The following is an 18,097-nucleotide window of genomic DNA, read 5'->3' as shown; positions in this document are numbered from 1 at the left end:
TAACGGTTTTCCTAAAATTTTCAGTAAATTTGAGTGAATGCACTTGAGTGCCCTGAGGGCCTCTTATAATCAGGCTGCCCCGGCATTTCCTGATTTATCAGGACCATCACTACGATTTACCGTGCTAGCCCACATCAAGTATTGGAAACATCTGGCTTTGGTCTTGAGACAGAAGCTAAATGGAAAACGTGAAAACACTTTGCAGGTTGGAGCATGAAGTGAGATCTAACCTCAGGCAAGGAGCATAAGAGGTTCAAGTTCCAATGAGGAGAAAACACAGTGGGAGAAGAGAAAGTGTAAGGTTGCCGTTTATCGACTTTGCTCTCCACACCGCAGTGTGTCCGGGAGCTCCTGACAAGAGCGGGTGGGGACGGGGGAAGAAACAGTTGGGACTTCCGTTTATTGACTGCAGCGTTTGCTGGTCACCCTGCAACTCGACACACACAGCCCGGCGGAGAGGAGGGCACTGCCTCTTGTTCTCATCAATGTAAACATGACATTAATATCGAAGATTCAAGAAAATGGGTAAAAAGTCCAGTGTCCCCTCAATCTGTGTCACGGCGAAGGTGCCTGCCTACCCTGGGCCAGGTCGCAGAGGGAACCTGAGGTCGTGACCTCGTCCCAGCTTCAGCGAAGCCGATGCCAATACCACAGGAGCCCAATACATTCTTCCCGAAGGTCTCCAAGTGGACTTGTGACTCTTCGGGACTGGGCTCGCATGAACGATGAAAGTTCTTCTAAAGGCCTGCGAGGTTCGTACCTTTTGCGTGCGTGGAAACTGTCCCTTTAAAGCCCTTTCCCCGTGAGTCAGTCATAGCCAATAGAAAACGTGACCGGTTGTGAAACAGCTGGTCTTTGTATATCCACAGTCCCAATCACAGCCCCTGGATCCTGCAGAGTAGGGAATTCAAGGTCCCGGGGCACCCGGTGATCATCCCGAAGAAGGCTACCCATGTTTAAATAGTGGCCGAGGACTCCTGGCCTCCTTGCTGGGCCACTGCTGACAGAGGGATGTTCACCGAGGCAGCTGACTCTCCTTCAGAGCCTTAAAAGATCAGGTTTTCTATTTGGGATTCCCAGACCCAAACCAAACAAAGAAATAAAATTCCCCAAAACAAAACAAGGGTGACCTTGAGGATGAAGAACCAACCAATCCGACCTCCAGGTCCTGCCAGGTACAGTGTCCCCACTGGGTTTTGCCAAATAGTTGGTTCCGATCATTGGTGTGCCCTCCCCTGGGATACTCAACTAAATTTCAGGGCAAAGAAGAAAGTTTTCTCTGAAGAAGAGACATTTTTGCTTTTATTTCCCGGGATGGCTGCCCACCCCCACCCCCACCCCACCTTCCCCTTTTTTAAAAGCAATGAGGACATCCTAAAGACCTGCTTGGTCATCTGGCTTTGTGGAAGGATAACCCTTTTGCTCCGTCTCACCCCTCTGTGCCCCATCTCTCGGAGAGACCATGTGGATGGGCTGTTTTTCCCACACTCTGGGAATGACAGGTTGTGGGCCGGAGAGGGATTGGCCGGATCCTTGTCCCAGATCTCTGTAGAGAGGGCAGCTCTGTTGGGCCAAAGAGACAAACAAAAATGAACCAAAAAAGCAATGCTCCATTTGAGTTTCAAGACTGGGCCCCATGCAGCACGGGGCTCTCCCACTGCAGAATGTCTCCCTGGTGCCAGGCCTCTTGGTGCTAGCTGTTGTTCTCGGCCGTGAGATATTTGAGGGCGGCAAAGCCGTAGCGGCGGGACATGTCCTGCTGAAACTCTTCCTTCAGGGTTTTGAGACAGATGCGGTATTGCTTGTTGGACCGGAACTTGGTGATGTCGAAGCTGGGGGCGTGAGGCATGTGGATCATGTATGCGTTGGGCAGCACGATGAATTCATACTCCTGGGAGAAGACGAGAGTAGCGTGAGCGCCTGTATGAGGGATGCGCAGGCGGAAGACCGCTTGACTAAGTGAAGGAATGATGTGAGTGACACCAAGAAACAGGGCAGCACCATGGAGAGCGCAACCACATGCAGGGGGACAGCTCAGGGCTGTCTCCATGACCTTGGACACATTACCTGGCTTCCCTGAGCCTGGGTTTTCTCCTCTATAAAGTAAAGGGAATAATACCTACCTTGCGAGATGACCAATAATGTATGGCTCATGCTGGGCAGAGCTTAGGGCCCATAACAGGTTCTTGATAAATGAGAGTACACACCCACGTGTTTGCTCTAGAATGACACGAGCCATGCGAGAGTCTCTTGTGCAATTAAATGATGTCTGTTTATGTGATTTCTCACAGAGTTTGATGAGATTTGACAGATTAGTACAAAAGAGGGGGCACTAAAAGAAAGGGGGAAAAAACAAAAACTCCACTGGACTGAAGCTTATCAAGGACAAAACAGACAAAGCAAACAAAAAGCCCCAACAAACAACAAACTGAAAACCCAAATTCCCACCCACACAGCCTTATTACAAGTCCCACCATCAAATGGTGTTCTCCACTTTGCAGAATATAGAAACTCAGATCAAAAATGAATGGCCTCTGAGGAGCCAAAATAGGGGGTGTAAATTTAGGATGTGTCACTCAAAGGAGAACCAGCACACTTGTACTCAGAATCCACGTACTCTAATTTCGGACAGCATGTCTGGTAAACCTTGGTTATCTAGTTTTGCAGCCCAGAGCAGATCAGAATCAACTCAGCAAGGGAAAAATCAGGATGGGGAAAGGCAGCTGTTACAGATGGAGGAATGCTGACAGTAGCAAGAAATGACAGCTGATGGTGAGGAAAGAGTGAGAAAAGCCATGAAATGAAAATGCAAGCACTCCCGGAGCTTGGCTGTCTGGGACACTTCACGTGGGAACAGAGAGCCTTTCCGATCCCACTAGCCCCTGTAGGTGTGGCTGGATTACCTCTCAGGGGTGTACGTCCCTAACTCACTGGAAGGGGTAAAATTATGTTTAGCATGTGCTACTGGCAAAGCAAGGAAAAGAGGCAACACATTTTCAAGTGTTCTGTCAAAACTGTTGAAAACAAATAAAAGCCCAGGTCTCAGTGCTGGAAGAATTAACCTGGTGGAACCAGTTCGCCTCACCATACTGCCGGACTCATGAAGATTACGACATTTCTTTCCAGCAGAAAGTAAGGCAGACTCAGCGTTTCTGTCTGTGAGCATCACGGGACCACCCCCAAGGATTATTGGAAACATGGATACGAAAGGTCATGCTCTCTGTTGTTTAACGGGAACACTCTTCCACAACCTTCTATCTCCATCACTGGTTTGCAACCCTAGATATTTATTCAGGTCACCTGGGGCTGCTCTCAAACACAATGGAACTGTTGGAAAGTTCTCCAGGTGACTCTCAGGGCCGCCAGCACTGAGCATCCATTGCTTCTCCTGACTTTGGGATGGTCCTGTTGAGGAATACTTGCACTGTGCTCTGAGAGGAGGTGCCTTGGAGAACAGCGTTCCAAGAGACCAAAGGCTGGGGTTGAGGGGCTCAGGCATCCTTCTCTTGGCTGAACCAGGGCAGCTTTGCTCCTGTTTGTTTGACACAGGGGTTGCCAGGCCGCAGTGTGTCTGGCCAGCCACATGCTTTTGTAAGTAAAGTTTTATTGGAACATAGTTACAGTGGTTGTTGAGAAACCAGCTGTAACTGAACTACAACGGCAGAGCTGAGTGGTTGAAAAGGATGCCTGAAGGCCCCACAAAGCCCTCCCAACTTACTATCTGGACCTTTAGAAAAAGGCACTGCAGACCCCTGGTTTAACCTACTAGAACCCTGCAGGAGGTTTCTTTTGAAGTAGGTGCTCAGCAAGTATGAGCTGAATGAAAGGTTTCATGATTAAATGCAGCCTGAAACTCATCCGTCTCTCAGTTACAGGGTAGAATCAGTAGCTTCGCCTTAGCTGCATGCTTTGTGTCACTGATATGAAACTCCCAGAATGCTCTGTGTCAATTATGTGACTCACAGACCCAGTGATGAATGGTCCTCATTTGCTCGTCTTCATCCCTGGGTTGCATGAAGAAGGAGGGGGGGCGGTGAAATGGTTTGTCCCAGGACACTCACATTTGCCTGAGTCCTGGCTGGGAACCAACTCTCACCCAAGGTAGAAGAAAGAGTTTGGGGATCTGCAGCGCTGAGGGTTAGTACTGCCACGTTCCCCCTCTAGGTCCCTGAACACATCTTGTTCCCTCTCAGTACCTGCCTTCTCATCTCCAAGGCCCTTTCAGCGCTAAGATCCAGGCCTCTCCTTCCCCCCCCCACCCCCCGAGCACGAGGTCCAACATTCCACTCTTCTCACCTGCGCATCCAGTTCCATGATGTGAGCCACCTTGTTCCAGCCAAAGCCCACAAACCTCCGGTCGTACTCAGGACAGTCCCGTCTCACGACAACATACGGCTCGAAATCGGCCTCCCACTCAACCCGGTAAGGCGTGGTGGCGGTCCGCCACTTGGCGAAGTTTGTGGGTGCGTGGCCTTTTGTCCAGACGTGGTACCTGGGACATACAGAGAAAAAGCCGTTGGGTGGAGGGACGGGAGCTGAGCTCCGAATGCTGCTGGTTTGGAGGACAAAGAGGTGTGTGCTGATACAGCCTTGCTGGGGTTTGGGTTGAGTCCCCACTTTGGGCAGAGATGCAGCTGCTTCCTTATTTTGCTGCTTCACACTGAGGCTGGATGTCCTCTGGACCCGCAGAGAACCATCCAGCGTGGCTGGCTGGTCCCTGGCCCGCAGGTGGGCTTCCAGTAAGTTGTGTTATTGGGGGAGGTGACCAGACTGGGAGGATGCAGGCACTGGAACCTGCCACTCCACCAATTCAGCAGCTCCTACCACAACCAAGGTCACTTCAGTGGAAGGACAACACAAGGCTGAGTAATGCCACATTCACGAAGGGTGAAAAGGAAGGACATTGTGAGTTGTTGGGAGTGGTTCAAAAATCGGGCCGGGAAGGAGGTGATTTTCCATTTGTGAACAGGCAGTCTGGCCACCTGACACCTTTCACTGAACTGGCCTGGCACAAGGACAGCTGTGGATACGCATTAGGTTTAGAGCGCAGCACAGTGGAGCCACTGGACCAGGGTTCAAACATCACCTCCTCCTCTTAGGCGCTGAGGACCTCCGACTGCAGAGCATCTAAACCAGGCTTTAGTTTCCTCCTGTGTCCACCAGCGAACTGCTGAGGGGCTTAAATGAGAAAGCGGAAAGAGATTGGCCCGGTGCTGGGAGGCGGGGGGGCAGGGTATTCCACAAATGCCGGCTCCCTGCCACCCAGTCCAGCAAGGTGGTTAAAAACACTGGTTCTGGTGGGATTCAGGGCCTGTCTGGGTCTGCGCTGCCCCTTGACAGATGCAGAGGAGTCACCTACCTCCTCTGTGGTTGTGCTTCTTTCTGCTGGTGACACAGAATGGTCCCTACTTCGTGGATTTATGACCATTTTGCAAATTAATTCATACAAAGTACTTAGAGCGATGTCTGATATACAGTAACAGCCTCAGAATATAAAGATATTCTCATGATTTCCCCTGGTTTGTTCTGAGACATGTCGACTCATGGGTGGTCTTACTGTCAGTGGTACCAATAGCCATCTTATTTGTCCTCCTTTTCTAGAACCTGAATTCTTGGCCTGTTCTCATGTGAAAAAGAGGAAGAAGAGAAGGAAAGAGCAGGGGCAGCTAGGTCAGCTCTGTTCCCCTGGGTGGGCAGGCAGCTTCTGTGGGCTCAGCCTGGAGACTGACGGCACACCCAGTGGCCGGTCAGCACAGAACAAGTGGAGGTTGCAGTTACCTTGCCCTTAACTAAAACAAGCCACAGCCTGAAAATTGCTCCAAGGAACCTACTTTCAGACCAGTCGACACTGGTTCTCTAGGACTTGCTCTCTGAGGCCATCAACATCAGCCTCCCAAAAAAACCAGTGATGAGCGAGGTTTCCTGGGCACGCTTTGTAGGACGCTGCTATAGAAGAGACTTGGGGCACCGTGCTTTGAGCAGAGGTGCTCAGACTTGGGTGTGTATCAGGATCCACTGGAGGGCTATTTTGTAACAGTCAGATTGCTAGGTTCCACCCGCCGAGTTTCTGATCCAGCAGGTCTGGGATGAGGGTTGAGACCCTGATGCTTCTAACAAGTTCCCGGAAGACGCTGATGCTAGTGGTCCAGGGACAACACTCTGAGAACCACTGCCCTGGAGGACGTGGATGGTGTGGATGGTTTCTCATTCCAGGTGCGGTGGGGAGTAGGTTCCAGCTGCTGGAAAGCATTAAGAGTTCATCATTTGGAGGGAAGGTGACAAAAGCAATTTCTCAGAGAGAAGGTATGTAATTTAGCACTTGGCGTGGCGGCTGGCAAGCTGTTGGCCGGAGCAGCAATCATGAACACAGCAGGCCAAACCCCAGCTCTCACACCCACGAAGTTGGCCTTGAAATGAGTTCTTAAATCACCTGGGGATGGAGATGGAAGGAAGGATGCCTTGGAAATTTGCCAGGTGGTCAGTCATCAGGCTACATCCAAAGTCTCCATTTTTGCATGCCTCTTCAACACAGGTAAGAAAATTCAGGACTTGATCAGAGATCTGACAGTATTTTGGTTAGGATTATAGGCTCGGCAGCTCCTCAGACCTGGGCTGAATCCAGGCCCTGACTGGCTGTGTGGCTTGGAACAGTCAGTTAGCCTCTTAGAGCCTCAGTTTCTTTATCTGCAAAATGGGGACAATGTATCTGCCTCAAGGATTTGTGATGAGGATTTAATGGACTGATCACAGGGCCTGACACGTGTTAAGCACTCAGTAAGTGGTAGTTATTATTTCTTTCCGAAAAGAAAGCAGGATTGGCTGGTGGGGTATTAACTCTTTCAGGCTACTTTCCAGAATTCTGGATGGAGAAAGAAGGCTGGAGTTTTAAGTCCTGGCTCCCCCAGGACCCCCAACTCTTCAGTTTCTTTATCTGAATGAAAGGTGAAAAGGGATCATCTCTGAATTGTTGAATGAATAACCTATCTTATAAAGATATTTTCACAAAATAATGTCTGTTTGAAAAAACCTTCTAGAAGCTTCTAGTAACTTAATGGTATGAAAACCGAAGTTATTATTGTGATCTTTTCAATAAAATTCAGCTTGCCTAGAATTGTATGTTTTTTAGCTCAAAGGGAGTGCTGGCCATTCTCACACTGTTCAAGATGGAAGCCTCTCTTTAAAACAGGAGCCGATGGAAGACATGGCTCTCCCTTTGGACTGCTCTGCCAGGAGACCCCCAGGATTCCTGCTTCCTGCAGGGGCGCCACACTGAGTGTTGGCAGCCTGTCCCCAGGAGCCAGAACCCTTTCCCACCTGTGCAGTCGTACTGACTCCCTGGGCACTGTGGACAGGAGGCAGGATAACTCCTCTGAGATGGTTGTGCAGGACTTAGGAGTCTAGGAAACCAGGAAAATGAGGGGTTTGTTTGAGACTGTCACTTGGGCAAGAGGAAAGGCAGCTTCCACAGTGGCTGCATCCACTGATGACTTGGAGTCACCCTGATGACTTGAGTTGTTGAAGCTACAGCTGCCTGGCCCAGGTTTGAGGACCTCGGAGAACAGACCGCTCACAAAGAAAGGAAAAAAAAAAAAAAAGGAAGGAAAAGGCAGACGGCCACCATGGCGCTCACACGATGAAACCCACTTACCAGATGAGCGAGCGGACAAGCAAACCAAAGAGAGGACTCAAGAGGTGGGAGATGGGGCAGAACCTGAGCTGAGGGAAGTACAAAAGGAGATGAGCTGAACCCCCCGCCCAGCACTCCTGTCCCTCCACCTGGACCCGGGTCTGTCACAATTGTACAGAAAGCACGTGGCAGGTGGGAAGAGAAAGGCTGTGCCAAGCACACAGTTTGAGGCCAGCAGTGCTTTTCTTGGCCTTAAGATGGCCTAACGCTGGTGACAAAGGGCTTCGGGCACCCCCGGGGGGGGTGCCAGTGAGGGATGCTCACCTGAATGTGAAGAGAGTCCCCATGTCCAGCATTGACAGCAACTCTGCCTTCGACTTGGGGAAAGAGAGCCGGTAACGCAGCGTCTCGAATGCGGGGACGATCATCGCCTTCTTGGTGTTGGCGAGGTCGAGCTGGATGACAGACTTCCTGGAAAGAGAGGGCAGGCAGACACATGGTCCTGGGGTTGCCAGGCGAAGGCCTTCCCCACACCAGGGCGGGGAGGTGGTTGGCACAGGGAGGGGTGGGAGAGAAAGCCTGAGTCAGCCTCTCGGTTCAAACATGGGGAAACCGAGGCCCCGGGAGGCCAGGCAGCTGGTCCAGCACCACCAGAGCGCCCCGCTGTCTCTGGGCCAGAGGGTGGGGCCTTCCTGGGGAGTGGACAGAGGGGCCGGGACCCTCCCTCACTTCTGCAGTGTGTGCCCGCTGGAGACAAGTGCAGGAGCCAGGTGTCGGGGATTCACTGGAGAGCAGTCTGCTAGGACCACTGGGCTGGCCGCACACTCCTAGTCCACCCCCCAGCCACAAGGGAGGACTGGACATCTATCTACCTCATGGGATCATGACCAACCTGGGCATTTGTGGGTCCCCTCTCTGTGACTCTTCAATCTTTTGACTCTTCCAGATTTCGGGCTTTCAAACTAGCCAGACAGAGCCTGCGCAGCCCGCATCCTACACGTACAGCCCCGGTATCACACTTACGGGTGGGAAGGTCTCCATCCTCTCACTCACTCCTGCCTTTGGACCTGGCCCTCTGCTCCTGGGATACCCAGATCTTGCCTTCCGGATTTGTCTGCCATCGCCCAGCTCTGTGGCCATCATTTAAAGGGGAGAAAGGCCAGAAGGGTCACAGAACATGAGGCTTGGCATAAACACAGGCAAGAAATAAATCCTGGCTCTGTCACTTTCGAAATCTGGCCATATTGTGCAAGGAATTTAGTTTTTCCCGACCTCAGGTGCTTCCCTAAAATGGGGCCATAACATCTCCCTTCTGAGCTGCGGGAGAGACTGGACAAGGTAACAGGAATTCTAATACTGGGAGGTAAACCCAGCACACGGCAGGCGTGAAGCAACAAGTGGTCCCTATCACACTGCAGGGCTGTCCTGTTCCCTGGCTTGATCTTCCAGGATCTCTTTTGACCGTGGCTTTGGTACTTCATGCTGGCTTCCTGCTGTGACCACTGACCCTCGGGGTCTCAGGCCAGCCGAGCTGTCTGTTCATTATCTTTGAAATAGAGACAGCAGAGGTCTTCCCGGGTAACGCAAGGCATTGAAGGCATTTTGCAAAACTACTGGAGGCAGCAGCCCTCTGTAGTCGTACAATTGCTTATTGCTGTCACTTCTCAAAGTCACTTTGCTCAACAGAACTTGGAGCCTGTGTGTACGCAGGGGCCGGGGCTGGTCTGCAAGGAGCAGTCATGCTCCAAGGAAGTCACTGCGTTGATCCAGGCCAGTGTGGGACGAGAACAGAGTGGCAGCTCAAGGAGAACCACCGCAAGGTTTGGTATCAACACGTGGTGAGGGGGGATTCTGGAGCAGGTCAGAACCAGGACGGGTCTCTGAAACAACCCTTGGTGAAGCGATCAGCAGCTCCCCATGCAGAAGCGCTGGTTGAGAGGGACTGAAGTCGACGTTAGAATCCTCCAAGCACCATCTGTAGTCCACCCTTTACAATTATGCTTAAGTTAATTAGATACCATGTGATATATGGCCCTCAGGCCACTATTTCCCGGGAATTCCATAAAGGATGAGACCAAGATGGGATCTGGGTGAGCTTGTCTCAGCCAGTGGGAGGACCAAAGGTCTGAGTCAGCCTGTTCTGGCCTGCGTTCCTCTCTTTCTTTGTCTTTCTCTGGACAGTAACTTCATGGTTTTCAAACACCCCAGGTTCCCTCGTCCACAGCCAGGCAATCTCTTTCATATAAACCCTACATGAGACACGGGCAGAGCTGGGGCTGGTCACCCTCCCCCCAGGAAAGGTCTGTACCTTATTTATTGATCATGGGTGTTGGGGATGGGACATAGGGGTCTAAAGAAGATCCTTGGATCAAGATGACAAAGCCCTTGGGGAGAGGAGGGAAGGTGTCCCAGGGCTGATGGGCAGGGGTTATGCATTCAACAATCACCAAGCACCGACTTTGTGCCAGGCACTGTGCTAGGGAATGAAACAGCCAAAGCTTCCTCCTGCCTGGTGATTACATTCTTGTCTTAAATGTCTCAAGATGCTAAATTGGGGTCCAAGACTGCATTTGCAGCTAATTATTTTAAGATCTGATTGCTTTGGAAATGGGTGGGAGGCAATGGAAGGGAGTGGCAAGTCCTACACACACACACACACACACACACACACACACACACTCTCTCTCTCTCTCGATATGGAAGTCTACATGTGGCTGTCTCTAGCTATGTAAATCTCAAATTACTATTACAATCAAGGTTATTACAGAAGCCACTTCTTGGAGTAGAAGATAATTCCTTCTCTCATGGCCCCTGTACACGGGGGCAGCTTTGATCTTTGCTGTCCCACATGAAGCCCTGGCCAGGGCCGTGTGTTCAGGTGTAGACACTCAGGCTGAGCAAGTCAGTTTCTCTTGGAAATTTGAACAGATGCAGACATGAGATCACAGAGCTGACTGGCACTAACATCGAGCAGAACTCCAGAAGCTTCTGAAGCTCTGCTGCAGAGGGGTCCGGAGCTGCCCGGGGTTAATTACTGTCTCAAGTAGTGGTTTTCCAGATCCAGCTTTGCTTTTGTAAGATACAGCATGCAGGAATTTATCCCCTTTGATTTCTTTTCATTTTAATTAAGTGTCTAGCACTGGTTTTGGTTGCTTACGACCAAACCACCAGCGTATCTCAGGCCCAGAGTCACCAGACCCAGTCGGCAGCATGCCTTACGAAATCGAGTCCTAGAAAGCCTTATTTCCTTCTGCAGAGGGAGTCAGATTCTGGAGTGTGTTCTGCAAATTCCCTTTAATCTCACTGAAACGCAAACTGCTGCGAAGACGGATTTGTCACTAGATTGGTCCATTTCAGCCTCAGTTCAAGGAGGTTTTGATACTGATGCCCTGAACAGGCCCCCCCACCCCATGAAGTCGTTTCAGCCATAAAGTGGTTTCAGGGCCCCGACTCTGAGCACGTCTGTTCACTGAGGTGGTAATGGCATCCTGAGCTTTCCTGCACCGTGTCCCGCTCGCATATCCTTCCTGGGCTGGGGCCTGTTGACCACCTAGGGCTGCAAGGTTGGCGGCCACCATTAACCTGGAAAGCAAGCCCTGCAGGGGATGGAGTGTTTCAAGTGCAGAATCTTCCGGGAGCTGAGGGGCAGTGTGGTGAGGTGGGAGGGCCCGACTGGGGGCCATCCCCGACAGGCTGAGCAGCTCTCTCAGAGTGGTTCATCCAGAGTCATCACACAGAAGATTCTGGAAGGCAGTCTCGTGTAGTAGTGATCAGACAAACTGGGTTTCTAGCTTTGGCTCCACCACTCGTCTTGGGCAAGTCACTTGGACCCTTCTGAGTCTCAGAGTTCACACGCGTGTTAAGTATTTTGATGAGAGAGAGCACACGTGCGTGTGGAAGCGCTTGGTGTGACGCCTGGCGCACACGGCGCGCTGAGTACTTGATGGTACATGATGGTCGCTGCCTGTGATGGTTAACTTTCTGTGTCAGTGGGGCTGGGCCATGACGCCCAGCTGGGTGGTCAAACACTCGCTTAGATGTTGCTGCGAAGGTATTTTGTGGATGTGAGTTATATTTAGAATCAGCTGATTTTACATCAAAGCTCTTACTCTTAATAAAGTGGGTGGCCCTCATCCCATCAGCTGAAGACTTTAAGAGCAAAAATTGAGCTCTCCTGGAAGAGAAGGAATTCTGCTTCAAACCTGTAGCACAGAACTCCTGCCTGAGTTTCCGGCCTGCTGGCCTGCTCTGTGGGTTTCAGACTTGCCGGTCATCACAGTTCCTCAGAACAACTTCCTCTCCATCCACCCAACCATCCTGTGGCTCTGCTTCTCTGCAGAATCCTCACTGACACACTTGCCCTTGTCTAAGACCCTTTCAAAAATATCCACAAACCCACTACAATCTTTTTGGGCTGAGGATTCAGGTTTCTTAAAAGAAACCTTAGGTACCTACTGAAGTCACTCAGAATCCTGCGGGCACCATGGGGGGCGCCGTGACCTGGAGGCAGCCAGCCCTGGGTTCCAGTGCAGCCTGCCACCCTGTCTTACGACCTTGGGGACATCGCCAAACCTTTGGTAGCCACAGGTCCTCCATCTGTAAAGTAGAGATAATACTCCCGTCTTACCGACCAGAATCGCTGTGAGGATGGAAGGAAATAATCCCTCTAGAGCTGGACAGTGTCTGACTCAGAATAACGGGTAAACGAATTTGCTCCCCCGTTCCTGGCTCCGCTCAGGGGTGGGCCTGGCACGAGGGAATGGGGGAGGGGGAGGGATTCCAAAAAGGCCACCAACTGCATACAACCAGGACCGGTTTCCGGCTTGCCGGCCTGCTTGTCTATGGGAAACAGAGTTTGTTAGATTTCAGGCTCCAGCCAGGTCCCCGAGTCCTTCTTCGGGTCAAAAACAACTGAGGCGTTTCTGCCGGGGACCTCCATCCCTTCCAGCCTGGTGGAGCCGACCAGGCGGACCCGCGAGCTGGCCATGACGATCTTGAAGTCCCCCGCTCTCCGCTCCTGTGCATCTTTCCGCCCCTGCGGTAATGCGGGCGCTGCCATGTGGGATGGCCAGATAGTCTGACGTTTCAAGAGGAGCCAACTAAGATGATTTTCAGCCTCAGCCTCTCCTCAGTTTTCTCAAGGATGCAGATAATTCAGAGCCTTCTTCGCTCCTACCTGGTAAAACCAATGGGCGCAGCAGGGGTGTGTGAGTGGGCGGCAAGGTTTCCAAAGCCAACCGAGGGGGAGGATGCGGGCAGAGACCGCAGGCTTCCATGGGGCTCAGCGCTAAGTGCAAGAAACAGCGCGCAAGGGTACATTGTGAGGTAGCTGGGCTTCCCGGTGCTTAAAATGACCAAACTCCAAGACCGATCCAGGCTGCTGGCTGCGTGTGTACAACCCTGTGTGCATACACACACCCCCTCCCTCTCTCTCTTTCTAACCCCATCCTTTGCCCGAGAGGCGGGTCTCTGCCACCAGGAAAAGAGCCCAGGTTCCTGGCATGAAGAGACTATGAGAAAGTGTCTCCAAGAAATCAGGCACAAGGAGGCCCTGTGACATCACATCATCAGCGGTGAGGACGAGGGCTGAGGCTGGGCGGTGGGGGTCTGCAGCCCACCGTGTCTGTGTCTGTAAAGATGGTGGGGTTAACAGCATTCCTCTCAGAGGGTGCTTGTGAGGCTCGCGTGGGTTCCTGCACGTCAGGTGCTTCCTCTGGGCCTGGCAGGTGATAAGCACCTGGTATGGGTTGGCCATCAGCCAAGCTGCCGCCCACTTTCTCGGGCCAGCTTGACCACGGTCACAAAGGCGGGACCTTCCCACTCAGTCCTCTCACTGGTTCATTTCCTCGCCGTTCCACTCTGTGCCGGGCACTGCTGAAGCACTTGGGATTCCCTGGTCGGGAGAACAGGCAGGGATCCCTGTCCTCGTGGGGCTGACATTTTGGTGGGTGGGTGAGGAGACAGCCCATGAGAACAAACAGTGACTCGCACAGTATGCTGGAAAGTGAGGGTTGCTGAGAGAGAATGGAGCTGGATGTGGGATGTCAGGAACGCCAGAGGTGGGGAAAGGATTGTAAATTTAAAGTGGTCCAGGCAGGGATCTCAGGGAGAAGAGAATATTGAAGCAAACACCTGAGCAGGTGAGGGAGCAGGTCACGCGGTGATGTGGGGTGAGAGCTTTCTGGGCTAAGGAAGCAGCCAGGGCACAGGCCCTAATGACACGAGCACAATAAGGAACAGAGAGGCACTGGGGGACGGAGGGAGCGAGCAGCTCACGCAGGGTCTTGGAGATCACTGAAGGGTGCAGCGGGCAGAAGTCCCACCTCCTCCAAAGATACCCACCCCCGAATCCCAGAAACCTGCAGGTATCTGACCTTACATGGCAAAGGGACTCTGTTGATGCACTTAAGGATGCTGAGATGAGAAGGTTTTCCTGGATTATTCAGGTGGGCTCAGGGTGATAGTAAGGATCCTTAAAAGGGGGAGGTAGGAGAGTCAGAGCCAGAGAAGGAGATAGGATGACAGAAGCAGAGCTTGGAGTGATGTGGCCATGTGCCAAGGGATGTACGTGGCCTCTGGATGGCCAGGAAACAGACTCTCCCGCCGAGCCTCCAGAGAGAACGCAGCCTGCTGACACCTTGGTTTTGACCTCCACGAGACCCTTTCCAGGGTCCTTACAGCAGCAACAGGAGACTAACCCAAACTCTTTAAGGTGGGGAGTGGGCGATCTGTTTTCCGTGTTAGAAGACTCGCTCGACTGCTGCGTTGACAGCCGATGGTGGTGTCACACGGGGAGAGGCTGGGAGACGGGTCAGGAGCCCCTGCGGTAATGCGGGCGCTGCCATGTGGGATGGCCAGATAGTCTGACGTTTCAAGAGGAGCCAACTAAAATGATTTTCAACACACGTGAGGCTGGGTGTCTCGAAGGGGACGCCCGTTTGAAGAGGGGCTGAGCAGTGAGAAGAAGGGCATGATCACTCATCTGACGATGGAGAGTCTCTCCCGACCCCACCACTTCACTAATTGTGTAATCACAGGCAATTTTTTTTAGCTCTCTGCTTTTTGTTTCCTTATCTTGATGATAATAAATACTTCACAGGCTTGGTTATTAAGAGAACTAAGATAATACATTCATCATTTAGTGAATATTGATGAAGCCAGACATAGATATTGAATCTGGAGCAGAGTGGACAGATGCAACCCCTGCTCTGACAGAGCCTGAAGTGGGGTCGGGGGTCAGGGACAGAGACAGACGTGCAAGGGTCTCTGGTGTAGAGCGGGGCTCTACTGAGAAGCAGGAGTTAGCCAGTCAGGAGAGGGGGTTCGAGGTATTTGCAAAGCTCTGGAAGAAAGAAAGCATGCAGGATTTGGGGGAACTGAATTTCTTAGAACATGAGCAGGGCGAACAAGGCCACAGGTAGAAATGACCTTGAAGGGCAGGGAAGGGCGCATGTGCATGTACAAGTGTGCGTGTGGCCCGAGAAGCCCCCGGGTCTCCAGCAGCCCGCCTCCCCCTCTTCTGCCTGGCTTCAAAGAGAAGTGTGACTTTCAACCAGAGCAAGAGAAAATCATCTGAAAAACACCTCTCGGGACTGAGCAACCTATATCAGGCGGAGAGGGCGGAGCCGGCAGAGCTAAGCTGTGCTTGTCATCTGCACCGACAGCTGGAGGCCGAGTGGGTCCCAGCCCGTCCCAGCCCTGTCTTCCCAGCCCTGCCCACGGAGGCCAGGTAACACGGTCTGCTCAGATTCCATTCCACTTGCACAGGAAACGAGTTCCCAGAAGACAGGCTTCCAGGAGGTGTGCGGGGACGACAGCCAAGTGTTGCAAAGAAGGGAGATGTGGTCGCCTACAGGGAGTGTCACCACAAGGCGGACACCACAGATGAGGTCAGAGATGGGCAGGGCCATCTGAGAGCCAGGAGGCTCCCGGGACCCAGCAAGACTGGGTAGTTCCCACACTGAGGACATTAACACCTCCGGAGGGAGAGGCTGTCCGGCAGGGAGGGGCAGGGAGGAAAGAGAAGCTAAGAATGAGCTTTCAGGGCAAACGAATGCAAGACAAAGGCAAAGCTGATTTTCCCAGCTGTGTTCTACGTCAGGCTCACATGCAGCTCTCGACATCTCTATTCATCCTGATTTAATTACCCACCGCCCAGACTTTTAGCAATCATGGCTACGCATCAGGGGGAGCGTTCCATGTGCTGGCCCTAGGTGGGCTGCGGGCTGGGTGGTTACTGGGAAGGGGGGGTCAACCTGAGCTCCGCAGTGGGGCAGCCTGCCCGGATTCGGGCCCTACCTGGACACTGACCACCTCACACTCTCCAGCAAGTTCTATCTTTGCGCCATAGTCTTCTCAGGGATACTCTCAGGAGCTGGGCTGTGGGGTTCTGTACAGATTAAATGGAATATCTCATGCGGAAGTTAAGACAGCTCTCTAATGCAGAGAATGCACTCGATAAATGCAGCCTGTGAGTATGGTCTCGGCCAGCATGATGATGGTGGGGATGCGCCCATCCAGCCGCTGGATCGCTAAACAGGTTAAGCACGGAACACCTTTGATAAGCCCAGGATGAGCGAGCTGTCTGCTTAGCAATGCCGCGCCCGTGGGCATGTTATTTCGCCGAAGCATCCTCACCTGTTAAATGAACCGTGCAGAGGTTAAACAACAAAATACAGGCGAGAGAGCTTGCATCGGTGCTTGGCGTATAGTACGCGCTCGATAAATGTTAAATGTTACGGTAGAATTAAAGTGATGAATTCACACCAGGAAATGCCACCTGGTCATGTCCCTCATCGAGCAGCCAGTCGGCCTCACTTGGCGCCACCTGTCCCTGGCCTTGTTCACAGTTCTGCCCTCATTCAATCAGTATTTATAGAGCAGGTATTATGTGCCCCGGGGGACATGACGGGGGAGGGAGGGTAGACGGCATCCTGGAAAGAACCCAAGACAAATGGAATGCGTCAGTCCGGTACGCTGTCAGGATACAGTCTCGACCAACGTGGTGTGTGTGTCCCCGAGAAAGCCAGGCAACGTTAGCAAAGCAAAGCAGAGAGGTTTACAGCTTCGAGCGCTGAACAAAGATGAAGATTCTGCAGGGTTAGTGACAGAGGCGAGAAACCAGCCCCAGCCTCGTGATGCGGGAAGTCCCAGCTGAGGGCGGCTGCCTAGGCCTCTGCCATCCTGGGGACACGCCACGGTCTTTCACGCCCTCACACCTCTTACTCCTTCAAGCCCAACCTCAGCCATCACCTGCCTTCAAGGCATCCCCTGCCCTCCCACACAGGGTCATCTTCTCGTGCGTCTGAGCTGCTCTGTCTTGTGTCTCTGTTCTGAGTTACTCCATCCTTTATCTTTTACTGTATCTTGATGGATCACGAGAACAGCAGCAGCACCTGCAGCTGGAGCGCCCCCTGGAAGGCAAACCCCGGGAGGGCAGGAACCCAGCCCCCCGCACAGAGCCTGGCCGCGGCAGACGCGCCATGTGCACCCCTGGAATGTAGACTGTTCCAGGCATTGTGCCAGCTGCTTTCCCAATACTATATTACATTGGATCTTGCCAGAACCTTAAGAGGGAAGAAATAATATGATTCCCATTTTATAGATGGAGACAGTTGGAGGGGTTAAGCACCTTTCCCAAGGTCACATAAATGCTGAGTAAGGAGTACTCAGCATGCACTCAGATGCCAAGTTGAAATGTGGGTCCGAGTGATTCCGGGGCCAGCTCACCGCCTGGCACACAGCAGGTGCTCACTCAGTATTCTTTGGAATGAATATGAGTATATAGTTTCTTATTTCATAGGGAGAAAAACCGAGATGGTTACTGGAAGTTACCAGGCTGTGTGGCAGGTGGCAGAGTTTGCAGTGGGGGTGGAGGGAGGGTCATGGGCGGGAGCCCAGCAAAGGACTACTGTTCAGAGTGCAGTGAACGGAGCAAAGCACAGAAAATTAACCCCTGCTGAGCACCGACTCTACCCCTGCAAGAAGCTATTATTAGCCCCTGTACTAACTGAGGAAACGGGACTGGGGAGACTGAGGCAGCCGCCCCAAGTCACATCCTGGACAAGTGTGGCAAAACTTGGGTTCAAGTGCAGGTCTGCGTGACTTCCGCCACACCTGCTGAATCTCCATTGACATTTCTGAAACCAAGAGTGAAAGCTGCACATCGACAAGCTCATTTTTTAGAAGAAACAGGTGAAGGGGTGGGAGGGAGGGTTGAGTGAAACTCTGTAGCTATGTCCATGCATATAACTGATTTCATTATTTTCCAATTGATAATAATATTAGCTGGTTGCTAAGCAATCGTGCAGGGAGGCTCTGATGCTGAACTTTTTTTTTTGGTAACCAAGTAGGCTCCGAACAAAAAAGTGAACTGGCAAGTGTTTGGGGGGGGGGAGTCTGGTCAAAGGGCTGCCAGTCGGCCTGCTTCGGTATCCTGGGGTTTGAGATGGATCTAGCCCCTTCCATTAG

The 18,097-nt window shown here is 52.2% G+C and overlaps 1 protein-coding gene across 5 annotated transcripts in view; it reads right to left on the bottom strand.

Annotated features, from left to right (window-relative positions):
• Positions 1 to 285: 285 nt before the first annotated feature.
• LARGE1 (LARGE xylosyl- and glucuronyltransferase 1) overlaps positions 286 to 18,097 on the bottom strand; it is a 488,258-nt gene continuing 470,446 nt past the window's right edge. For all 5 annotated transcript variants that reach the window (XM_064491518.1, XM_031463153.2, XM_064491519.1 and 2 more), the window contains exons 13-15: positions 7,952 to 8,098; positions 4,297 to 4,492; positions 286 to 1,891 (exon numbers count right to left, since the gene is read on the bottom strand). In XM_064491518.1, coding sequence (XP_064347588.1) covers positions 1,694 to 1,891; positions 4,297 to 4,492; positions 7,952 to 8,098 — 541 coding nt within the window. In that variant the 3' untranslated portion in view covers positions 286 to 1,693. The remainder of the gene's footprint in view (positions 1,892 to 4,296; positions 4,493 to 7,951; positions 8,099 to 18,097) is intronic.

Source organism: Camelus dromedarius, chromosome 11, assembly GCF_036321535.1.
Source record: "Camelus dromedarius isolate mCamDro1 chromosome 11, mCamDro1.pat, whole genome shotgun sequence".
In the NCBI taxonomy this organism is placed as follows: Eukaryota; Metazoa; Chordata; class Mammalia; order Artiodactyla; family Camelidae; genus Camelus; species Camelus dromedarius.
The sequence above is the reverse complement of the archived record's forward strand: the minus strand, read 5'-3'. Positions and strand labels throughout refer to the sequence as shown.